The sequence below is a fragment of the Haliotis rufescens genome, unplaced genomic scaffold (assembly GCF_023055435.1).
Source record: "Haliotis rufescens isolate VD_foot unplaced genomic scaffold, xgHalRufe1.0.p SCAF_12, whole genome shotgun sequence".
NCBI classification, from domain to species: domain Eukaryota; kingdom Metazoa; phylum Mollusca; class Gastropoda; order Lepetellida; family Haliotidae; genus Haliotis; species Haliotis rufescens.
The window spans coordinates 37017040-37029693 of record NW_025963802.1 but is presented as its reverse complement, the minus strand read 5'-3'; the positions used below and the strand labels follow the sequence as shown (position 1 = coordinate 37029693).

General features: G+C 40.9%; 1 protein-coding gene across 1 annotated transcript in view; it reads right to left on the bottom strand.

Moving 5' to 3' along the window:
* Positions 1 to 12654, bottom strand: part of LOC124136574 (attractin-like protein 1) — a 55813-nt gene that overhangs the window by 19694 nt on the left and 23465 nt on the right. The window contains exons 12-19 of the mRNA XM_046502530.2: positions 11902 to 12021; positions 10148 to 10251; positions 8851 to 8983; positions 7100 to 7291; positions 5336 to 5533; positions 2823 to 2897; positions 1844 to 1909; positions 402 to 495 (exon numbers count right to left, since the gene is read on the bottom strand). Of these exons, the coding sequence (XP_046358486.2) occupies positions 402 to 495; positions 1844 to 1909; positions 2823 to 2897; positions 5336 to 5533; positions 7100 to 7291; positions 8851 to 8983; positions 10148 to 10251; positions 11902 to 12021 (982 nt within the window). The remainder of the gene's footprint in view (positions 1 to 401; positions 496 to 1843; positions 1910 to 2822; positions 2898 to 5335; positions 5534 to 7099; positions 7292 to 8850; positions 8984 to 10147; positions 10252 to 11901; positions 12022 to 12654) is intronic.

Below are 12654 nucleotides of genomic sequence, written 5' to 3'. Positions count from 1 at the left end.
CTGCATCTGACAGATGGCTTAACTTGTTTCCGTTAACATGGATAATGAAAAATAATACAAAATATTGAGCAAAACATTTCTCTTTCCAAGCAACTAACATTATGACAAATCTAACAAATCTGACAGACTTAAGGGGAGACAGTGTTCCACTGTCTGGTACCAAGTCCCATCCAGGTCAAGACGTATTGAATGTCATATACATGTAAAAAGTTTGCAAGTGATTCAATGGCATTTGATTGGTTAACCAAACAATTCTTTTCGCAAAAAACGTGAAAAAAAAAAAATCAAAACAAAACTTGTAAAAAAAAAAGTTTTAAAAAATGGCCACATCCACAAATGGACTACTGTTTCCTGATGGAACAAGCAGATGATGTAGATGATAGCTCGGACCGGTCACCCACCTGTCGCACTTCTCCCCGGTCACACCCTTCGTCCGACAGTAGCAGGCGCCGGTGTCAGGGGAGCAGCTGTCCGCCTGACCATTGCACTCACACGCTGCAGGGAGAGACGAATAGCATGTATGTAGCGAGGAAATACTATGTCGTGTATTGCGGTCAGTAATGCACTGTTAGCATCATGATAGCTTAAATGGATAGAATTATCATTAAACCGCCCGCATGTTATCAAAAATGAGCGGGACACTGTAACTTGATAATGCCCTCATATTGCTTGACGACATGCCATTATCACGGCCATTGTTGGGTGACGTCATAGAGATAGGGAAAGGTGAGGTCACGTTCACAAGAGACGTCATCTGGTTTGTTCTGTGACATTTCCATATTTGTGTAAAAGTGGGTCACTGAAATTCGTGTTGATTGCAGTAAACGTTTCAAAACCGATATTGTTGTTTATTTTTATTTGATAACAAATTCAATCCATTATACCTATAATAACAGTAATGCTATTTTTCAGGACATTATCATTTGCAGAAGCCCTCGGTCTTTTCAATGGGAGCTAATTTACTGAGTCGATCCTACATATTTAGAACAGTTCCATACATCTAAAACATTATTTCATTATTTTGTAACTCTTAAAATGATCACTAATTTTGGAAAAACCTAACAGTGATGAATAGATGAGTGAAAAAATATTGGTCACCCAGTGAAAAATGTAATAACCCAATTAAAATAGAAACCTCATAAAAACTCAATTGCTCAAAAAGTTATCTGGAGGTCTGCTATGGAATAACCAAGTCACTAGGGCTGCAACGAATACACCATAAGGCGAATATGATTCGTATAATGAATATAGGGTAACGAATAATAACAAGTCAGCAGTTGATGTATTATTTATGATATTCAGTGAAACAATAACAAAATGAATTATTTGACATGGTTTGTTAATTATTAATTTATTATACATTATATACTTCACTAATCCAGGTACTAGTGTCTGCTCAAATGCGACAATGACCAGTGACTAAAATACTGTCACTGAAGAAATCTAAGCATATAATAAGTTCTTACGGATATTTTAAGGGTCAGGGTATGTAAATGCACATGACTGCATATTCATGAATATTTGATTCTAGTGACCACGAATAACGAATTCAATTCATGAATGGATACGGTTTGATTCACCGAATACGCGAGTGAATCGTAACAGCCCTACAAGTCACTACATGGAATTCCAGATCATCCTAATTCCCCGTAGTTTGTAGGTGTTTCTAATGCATCCTGGGTACTGGGTTATATCCCTTTGTACGTGTACCAAGATTCCCAGCAGGAACTCTCCTCCTGGTGCAATTATAGAGTTTCTTGTATTTGTCCGAGATTTAAATAATGGTAATCAAGAACAAAGTTAATGATTTTTGGCCTCTGTAAAATCTTTCACACATACTTACGTTTACACTCGCCACCATTCTTGGGGCTCCCGAAGAAGCCATCCTGACATTTTTCACAGTGTGAGCCTGAAACGTGAAGTCAGTGAGTCAGTAGCCTGCATGTATGGTCTCCAGATGAACACATGGGAACACCTGCTTCTCAGTCCATGGTGACAGTGGGTGGGCATAGTGGTGGTTCTTTGGATATTGGGATGGGCTTTGGGATGGACATTTGGGTGGGTATTTGGGTGGTTGTTGGGGTGGATGTTGGGGTGGATGTTGGGGTGGATGTTGAGGTGGGCGTCTGGTGGACGTTGGGATGGACGTTGGGATGGGTGTTGGGATTGGACATTGGAGTGGCTGTTGGGGTGGGCATTGGGATGAATGTTGGGGGCTTCTCTCTTCTCAGCATGAAACCAGTAGCATAAAAATAAGATTTCACAATTCAATTTTGTGGTCCTTGAGTTCATTGGGGGATAATTGGGTGCTGCTTCATCTTGTGTCATTGTTGTTAGTAAGGTCGTGAGTGTTAGGTTTTATCACGTCCGGAGATAGGAAACCTGGGGTTTGAACATGACTAGCTAACGCCTTTACCACTACGCTACCCTACCTTCTGCATGATTGAGTCAACGTTTTGCTGATAAGTATATTATCACCTGTTTCTTCAAATAAAATGGTTTGCTAAAGTTAGATAGGAGAACTTCACATATCAACAGGGTTTAGTGAGTGAGTTGTGTTTAATGCCATTTTGCACACTACAGCAGTGCCATCATGGCAGCTTAAAGTCAGAGGCTCCAGCCACCTTGACATTCACCAGGGCCAGAAGAGAGGATGTGGCTTTTAAAATCCAACTCACCCATCTGGCCACAGGTCTCCCCATTGCAGTATATGAACCATCCTTCTTTACAAAATATACACAGTTCTCACACACAAGGACGCAACACTGCACAATGACCTTGTGGCATAAAGGAGACAAATGATACTAGACCCATGTTCTTACCTGTAGTCAGATTCTTGCACTCATCACAGGTGCTGCTTTCATTGAGGCAGGTACTATGGCCGTTACACTGGCATTCTGTAAGAAGAAGATATTCAAATTTATTATACACTTACATGTGAAAGACTGAGTTTTCAGAAGTTGAGAAAAGTGATATTTTCATTGCAGTGAACATAACACTTGATATTTCACTGCAGTGAACATAACACTTGATAATTCACTGCAGTGAACATAACACTTAGACAGAACTATTGTCCCCTTTAATTGTCTCCCTTTATCGTAAGTGTCTAGCCCCTACATAAAATGTTGACGTCCTTTTTACGCTAGTTCCACATTGACAAGGCAAAATAATGACAGATGGTCATTTATGGAGTTAATATCACTCCTTGCAGTTTGTTATTCTTTCGAAAATGTTTAGTTATAAACTGTAAATTTCTCATTTAACTCGTCAATCGCAAAGCGCCATTTATTTCTTTGACCAGCGTGTATTCTTTTGCTTCTAACAGCAGTCTCCTAGTTTTCAAGAATATTTTTGATATTTTGTTTATAATCATATCTATATGTATGATATAGAATTTTCGCCACTCGTGAAAATATCTCCTTTCCCCCCGTCACTCGATGAGAGAAACATGATATTTCACTCGACACACGAAATATCCTCGATACATTTCACTGCTACACATTTATCAGATCAACTACCCATCAGTGCCACTTTCAAACAGCTTCATCACATCTCCTTGGCCTTCTGTCCGCCCCACACTCCATCCAGATCTCTCTGTTCAGAATCACGTCAACTTCTCGTGCCTAAAGCTTAAGCGATCTTTTTCTAATGCAGCAGCCCAACATTGGAACAATCTTCCCCTTGAGCTTTGCGTCTCTCCAACCTACATTGCCTTCAGAACATCCTTCAAGACCCATCTCTTCTACGGAACCTTTGACTGAACTTTGCTTTTTCTCTGTGTGTTTTCAGCATGATATCCTGCATGGATAGCATCTTACAAATGGACAAGTATTACAGTCCTTTTGGTTGGATGTGTTTAATGCTGCACACAGCTGTTTCATAGACATTTCTTAGAAGTTACTACGTAGATACTATTTTTTGTATTGACATTTCAGTATAGATCCTTATACCATTGTCAAGCAAGACTGATATTTCAGCTATATGACAGTGGCCTGTAAATAATCAAGTCTGGAATCAACCCCAGGGCCTACTTGCACGAAGCAATCTTAGTGCTAAGATGATCGTAACTCCCATACTTTAACATAGGCTTACAATAGTCGTAGCGCTAAGATGATCTTAACTCCCATACTTCAACATAGGCTTACAATAGTCGTAGCGCTAAGATGATCTTAACTCCCATACTTCAACATAGGCTTACAATAGTCATAGCGCTAAGATGATCGTAACTCCCATACTTTAACATAGGCTTACAATAGTCATAGCGCTAAGATGATCGTAACTCCCATACTTTAACATAGGCTTACAATAGTCTTAGCGCTAAGATGATCTTAACTCCCATACTTTAACATAGGCTTACAATAGTCGTAGCGCTAAGATGATCGTAACTCCCATACTTTAACATAGGCTTACAATAGTCGTAGCGCTAAGATGATCTTAACTCCCATACTTTAACATAGGCTTACAATAGTCATAGCTCTAAGATGATCGTAACTCCCATACCTTAACATAGGCTTACAATAGTCGTAGCGCTAAGATGATCTTAACTCCCATACTTTAACATAGGCTTACAATAGTCATAGCGCTAAGATGATCGTAACTCCCATACTTTAACATAGGCTTACAATAGTCGTAGCGCTAAGATGATCTTAACTCCCATACTTTAACATAGGCTTACAATAGTCATAGCGCTAAGATGATCTTAACTCCCATACTTTAACATAGGCTTACAATAGTCGTAGCGCTAAGATGATCTTAACTCCCATACTTTAACATAGGCTTACAATAGTCATAGCTCTAAGATGATCGTAACTCCCATACTTTAACATAGGCTTACAATAGTCGTAGCGCTAAGATGATCTTAACTCCCATACTTTAACATAGGCTTACAATAGTCATAGCGCTAAGATGATCGTAACTCCCATACTTTAACATAGGCTTACAATAGTCGTAGCGCTAAGATGATCTTAACTCCCATACTTTAACATAGGCTTACAATAGTCATAGCGCTAAGATGATCTTAACTCCCATACTTTTACAATAGTCGTAGCGCTAAGATGATCTTAACTCCCATACTTTAACATAGGCTTACAATAGTCATAGCGCTAAGATGATCGTAACTCCCATACTTTAACATAGGCTTACAATAGTCGTAGCGCTAAGATGATCTTAACTCCCATACTTTAACATAGGCTTACAATAGTCTTAGCGCTAAGATCGCTTTGTGCAAGTGGGCCCTGGTCTTGTGTGTGACAAGCAAACTCTTTAACCACTAGTCTACCCCACCTCAACCACTTTTCAAACAAACATTCTTAAAGGGACAGTCAAACATACTTACTTGGACAGTCAGTGAAGAACCACTGCTCCCTGGGGCACTGGCCGAGATCTATAGTGTGGTCAGTGGCATTGGTGACTGGTCCCTGGCGTCCGCCCTCCATACACCTGCCACGCCCGGTGTTGCTGGGGTCGTTGCACCAGCCGCACATGGGGTGGGCCTGGCATTCCTCACACGAGTTGAGACCTTTACATGTGGTGGCTGCAGACAGAAGAAGTGTCAGAAAGACATCACTAAAAACTTCATTTCATTTGTTATTTGTATAACCAGTGATTTGTTATTACCACTCAGCAATTTTTCCCCCGTATGATGGAGTGAGTGAGTGAGTGAGTGAGTGAGTTTTGGCTTTACACCGTTTTTAGCATTATTCCAGCAATATCACGGCAGGGGACACCAGAAATGGGCTTCACACATTGTACCAATGTCGGGAATCAAACCCGGGTCTTCGGCATGACAAGCGAACGCTTTAACACCCCCCTGAATGATGGAGGCCTGTAATAATATAATGTGGACCTGACAATCCAGTGATTGATATTGAGAGCAACTCTCCTTGCTGCATGAGCTTGATGATGTTCCATGAACCAAGTCACCGGACCATAAGATCAACTATGTGACCTCTGATGTTCAACATAAAATGCTGGGGACCTGTTCTAACTTCACGGGTGACATCTTTGATCAGCAATGATTGTTTGTTTTTTCGTTTGTTGTTTAACACTGCACTAAGCAATATTCCAGCTATATGACTGCAGTCTGTAAATAATCGAGTCTGGGCCAGACAATCTGGTGATTGATATCATCAGCATCAATCTACGCAATTGGTGTACTATGACATGCATCAACCAAATCGGCAAGCCTGACCACCCAATCCTGTTAGTCACTTCTTAAGACAAGCATAGTCACCTTGTACGGTAGGCATGGATTACTGAAGACCTATTCTACCACAGATGTTCAACTTGCCTTGTTTCTTTCTTACACTTGAAAGTTTGGACTTATGACCCAATATATAATTTTGGTCAAAATGAATGGAAAACCAACACAAGTTTCTGGCACATCTAAGGGAGGCAACTATGCACAGAGAATTGCAGAAGCTTATAAATGATCATCCTTTTCTGTCACTCAAAATTATCGAGACTGCTGTCGAGGTGAGTGGATAAAACATCTGCCCGGAGAGCGGGAGCTCGGGGACCCTTGCTGCATCATACCAAAAGATGTCAAAAGAAGGTACTTGTTGTTACCCTGCCTGGCAGTTATCCTTAAAATGATAAATCAAGGACTGGGTGGCCTAGAGTCAATGCAAATGTTAAACATCATTTCATCTCACATAACCTCAGAATTATTGGAGGGGGCATGGGTGGCCCAGTTGTCTAAGGCGCTGCCATTCGCTGTGTCGAGTTCCATCCATTGAGCGTGCCAGACACCTATGATTGTTGGTTTCGAATCCTGGTTTGCCCCGATTATGTTTCTAGGTTTGTCAGCACCATACCTGTGCCTGTGGGTTTCACCAGAGTGGTAAACGTCTGAGACCTGCATCACTTCAGGCTTTCCTCCCACATTCAGCTGACACGCCGTGATATAACTGGAATACTGTTAAAAGCAGTGTTAAACCCAACTAACTCACTCACTCAGAATTATTGGAGCTGCTTCAAAATTCACCACAAGCACGGGTGTGGTGTTGACAAACCTACAAACATAATCAGGACAAACGGTGATTCGAATTCAGCTTCTGGCATCAAGGTCCGAGTTATCAACGGTATACAGTTTACTGACCTGGACACTTGTCCTTGGTTGTCCACTCGGTGCACTGGCCATAGGGGAATGAGGCGACGTACGAGTAGGTCTCCACGCACTGCTGCATATTGCTGCACCACATACAGTTGTTCTTGGTGCAGTTGCTGCACGCCTTGCGCTCTGAACACGGGATGGGGCACTGGGGACTGTTAATCTTGGCGCCAATTTCTTCTGTAGGAAGACAAAAATAAAAGGGATTATGAAGGATGCTATTTTCGAATACAGAAACATATCCCGCTAAAAAATCAAATATTTGGTTTACATTAATTTCAATAAGAGTTAAATGATCCTGCAGAACAGAGTTTCATTTCCGCATAAAGATAAAAAAAACAAACAGTGTCATGACCGTGTTGTGCCTTGTAGCAACAGAACAGCGGACTTCTCGAACATGGAACTACTTACGGTTATTATTATGATCATTATCATTCACACAACGTTTCTACTTTACATACAGGCTTTTGAGGTTTTTGCGATAGTCATATTTCAAATTTAATTCAGGCCAGACCAAATTCTTTGTTTTCAAGAAAATTAATTTTGAAATTTTAAAATGCAAGAGGAAACAAAGGGAATTTGTTCAAGTGCTCAAGGATTACAATCTAGAATTCTTAAATTATGCAGATCATCTTGCCAAGAGAAGACAACTGGTAAACAGATTCAAATGAGCAGGGAAGTCTTGATAGAGACAGTCTTCATCACAGGTTTCCTTATCAGGAGTTCCTATCTCAGAAAGTCGGTCTGACTTTCGGTTTTTTAAAAAGTTTATCAGCTTATCAAATGTAGAATTTTCTCAAAATGTCTCATTTCGCCTCAAAGACTTGTATACTATCAAGCATTTTGACCAATGTAGGACCTGATTCAGCTTCTTACTATCCAGTCAAATATTTGAATCAACTGTCAGTGTTAAGTGAAAATACAGACAACCATCTGGCATCACATTTCAATCTAACTCAAATTATAATGTGGAGAACTTGGCTAGCGAGCCCGATGCCGTGCGAATAAGTGTATAATGCTCACTCTGAACAAGGGGAGTAACTCTCATAAAATAACAGGACAAAGGGAAGTAACTCTACCTATCATCATATATATTTTGTCATTACAAAATACAACTAAATGTGGCCAATCACTGCAGGAAATGTTTAGGGAAAATCGTTCCCATAGCAAATCTTGCAACGATCCATTTCTAACACATGGAGTAGGATCTATTCTGATGCTTGGGGTGCCCAAACATGGCGACTCTGATATTCAATAACATGCCTAAATTTCGTTTCCGTGGCACCTAACCTTAGTCCTGTTCACGGACCGCCTCCATGGTCTAATGGTAGAGCGTCCGCCCAGAGAGCGGAAGGTCAGGGTTCGATCCTCGGCCGCGTCATACCAAAAGATGTTAAAAGATGGTACTTGTTACCCTGTCTGGCGCTCGGCATTAAGGGGCTTAAACAAGGACTGGTCGGCTCGGAGTCAGTATACTGTGTCTGAGTGGGGTATTCTTGTTAAACTGCGGCATGGTATCTCAGTGGGCTAGCACTATAAATCGGCATCAGTCCGGACTAGAACAAGCAGCCACACACACACACAAGTCGCTATTTAAGTGCAATAATCTCACCTCACCTAGTCCTGTTCACAATCATACATTGAAAACAGTTGTAGTGCTGGGATCACTTTGTGGAAAGAAGCACAGGGAAGGACTTGTCACATTCTGTTTATCGTGAGATTGTATGTGAACTACAAACCTGCAAGCTGTCGAGCGTTCTTCACGTTACACGCTTGATTTTCCCACGTACATGCCGTGTTTTCTATGCATGCATTACATGTGCTGAGACGTTCACAATCGTAGTTCTTGGAATTGCTGCAAGTCTGATTGGTCTAAAACAAAGGAAAACACGAAATGAAATAAAACAAAATACATAATACATACTGGTACAATCCTCAACTTGTGCAACAATGTGTGAGAAGTGTGTATGTGTGTGAGAAAAGTGGGTATGTGTGTGCATGTGTTGGTTGGTTGGTTTGTTGTTTAACGCCGCACTCAGCAATAATCCATCTATATGACGGCGGTCCTTAAATAATCGTGTCTGGACCAGACAATCCAGTGATTCAGAATCCATACAACGGCTCGCTCTTACAAGGCCACGATTTTGAATGCAAATCTCTCATTATATTAGCATCAAGCTAGCATTTTGATTTATTACATACAGCATCAGTATAGAAATGTCATATAAAACGAACATAATTCTGAAATGAACTAACACTGAATCTGTACAACACTGTATCATTAGCTCCCTACTCTAATAAGCTTCCCATTCAGGTCCCCAAGACATTAATCTTCCTTTATAAAGATAGCTGTATGAAATGTCTAAACTGTTGAAATCACTGTCAGCATGATTACATTAAACAGTTTTGCTGAAGTGAGTATATTTTCATAATTTCAACAGAAGGTTTTTGCAAGTCACATATATATAAGTTGTGTTAAGTCAAGTATTATATGACATCATTTCTTTCTGAGATACAGTAAACTACGATTTTAACGAACTCAAATGGACCACTAATTTTAGTTTGTCATAACCGTAGTTTGTTATAAGCATATATACAACATCTATACAGCAATTGGCCGGGACCAAACATAAAGTTTGTAATATCCGTCAGTTCCTTATAAGCATGTTCGTTATAAACGTATTTTACTGTTGTACTTTCTTTTGAAGAATAAAAGATGTTTGCACAGGCCAGAGATAATAAATGTCACCTTACAATGCATTTGATCAAGTATCACCTTAAAACTTCATATTGTTAGGTTTTTGTAGTTCTATCATTTAACCCAATGAAAGATAGAGCAATTGGGCAAAGCAAGTAAAAACCACTTTATTTTATTCTATGGTGGGTGCTTTTGGCTTCAATTAGTCAAGTTCATTAAACTGAAAATTTCACCAGTGGAGATACTGCCATATAAAAGACAGCAGAGAGACGAAAAACTGAGAGATTCAGAAGTTGCCGCTGATAATTTCCTTTGACTTTACTCTGTGCTGCACTCACCTTGTCACATGCCTTGGTACACTTGAAATCACACCACGAACAGTTGTTGGCCGTGTCGAGACAGCTTGGGCACGACGTGAAGACCTCGCAGTCCATAGTCACAGCTGAAACACAGACATGATGACATTAGCACCTGGGGGATCTATGATATGAAGACCTCACAGTCCACAGATCTATGACATGAAGACCGCGCAGTCCACAGATTTATGACATGAAGACTGCACAGTCCACAGATCTATGACATGAAGACCTCACAGTCCACAGATCTATGACATGAAGACTGCACAGTCCACAGATCTATGACATGAAGACTGCACAGTCCACAGATCTATGACATGAAGACCCCGCAGTCCACAGATCTATGACATGAAGACTGCACAGTCCACAGATCTATGACATGAAGACCGCGCAGTCCACAGATCTATGACATGAAGACCCCACAGTCCACAGATCTATGACATGAAGACCCCGCAGTCCACAGATCTATGACATGAAGACCCCGCAGTCCACAGATCTATGACATGAAGACTGCACAGTCCACAGATCTATGACATAAAGACTGCACAGTTCACAGATCTATGACATGAAGACTGCACAGTCCACAGATCTATGACATGAAGACCGCGCAGTCCACAGATCTATGACATGAAGACCTCACAGTTCACTGATCTAAGATATGGGGATCTAGGATGTCAAGATGTCACAATCTACATATACATTTAAAATGTTGGCACTAGGAGGATTTTGATACATGAAGGTCTCACAGACATCTTCTAGACAGCTGCAAAACATCTCCTTTCACAAATTCATTAATCTACTTCAAACTCAATTCCACAAGCATCTTGCCATCTGAAGACATTAAGCATGTTAAACATTGACATTTCAGATTGTCCTCTAGCTAGTCAGACCATCCTGACTTCACACTGGCCCGGAGTAAGCTTCACTGGTATTTGTCCAGTGGGTCAGTGTATAAGTCATTCCCAGAACAACTCAGTGAGTGAGTATGGTTTTACACCGCTTTTAGCAATATTCCAGCAATATCACGGCGGGGGACACCAGAAATGGGCGTCACACATTGTACCCATGTCGGGAATCAAACCCGGGTCTTCGGCGTGACGAGCGAACGCTTTAACCACTAGGCTCCCCGACTGCCCCAATAACTCAGTGAACCAGGATGCTCCTAAATCTGAGACCAAAATCCCTTGCTACTGTCTCACTCACTCACTCACATTTCTAGGATTGTTTTAAAACGCAGGAAACTATACAAAAATAGGTGATTAATGGTAGCAATAAATTTTAAATATCTCAAAATCAGATATAACAAAAAATCGTATTAACACAGAAGCCGTGAAAAATACATTAAATATGTGATTAATAAAAAAATATCAGAACAGCATATTATTTATTGTTATTTAAAATATTATGACAACATGTCAACATTTATACGTTTTTGCAGCATATCATTATTACATCAACAATAATGGTTTATTTCATTGTATCCCATTCAGTAACTGAATTTGGTCGTACATGAGTGAGTGAGTATGGTTTTACACCGCTTTTAGCAATATTCCAGCAATATCACGGCGGGGGACACCTTAAATGGGCTTCACACATTGTACCCATGTTGGGAATCGAACCAGGGTCTTCGGCGTGACGAGCGAACGCTTTAACCACTGAGCTACCCGACTGCCCCTGGTCGTACATGACCAGGCAACACAATTACCAGAGTGGATGAATATGCGGCCATGACGTACCTTGTGAAGTATTACAGCTGGTGGGGCTCTTTTGCACACAGACCCCGCCCTCCCACGAACATCGCACGCCAGACATCACACTGTTACAGCTGATATTGTCGGTGAAGGCATCACACACACCTGAAATAGACACAGTCAACACACATCAATTTTGTTAAAATATTTGTCTGGTTTGGTTTTTTTGTTTAACGCCACACTCAGCAGTATTCCAGCTATATGACAGAGGTAAATAATCAAGTCTGGACTAGATAATCTAATAATTGATGTTACGAACAACAATCCACGCAATGGAGTGAGTGAGTGAGTATGGATTTACGCTGCTTTTAGCATTATTCCAGCAATGTCACGGCGGGGTACACCAGAAATGGGCTTCACACATTGTACCCATGTTGGGAATCGAACCCGGGTCTTCGGTGTGAAGAGCCACTAGGCTACCCGACTGCCCTCCACGCAATGGAGGCAGGGTGACACACTATGAACCATCACCGAGCCCGACATGCCGATCCATTTGTACAATCCAGTGATTGACGTTGTGAACAATGATCCATATAACTGAGGCATGATGACCCAATCAATCAAGTCACTGAGCCTGACCATCCGATCCATTGGGTCGCCTCTTTTGACCAGCATAGGTTGCTGTGGACCTATTCTAACTCATTATAATAATTTTTTTATCAGAAACATATTTCAAATCCTTATGTGGCACACTGTTGGTAATCTATAGCAATTGTTGATCGCTGCATCTCGTCCAGA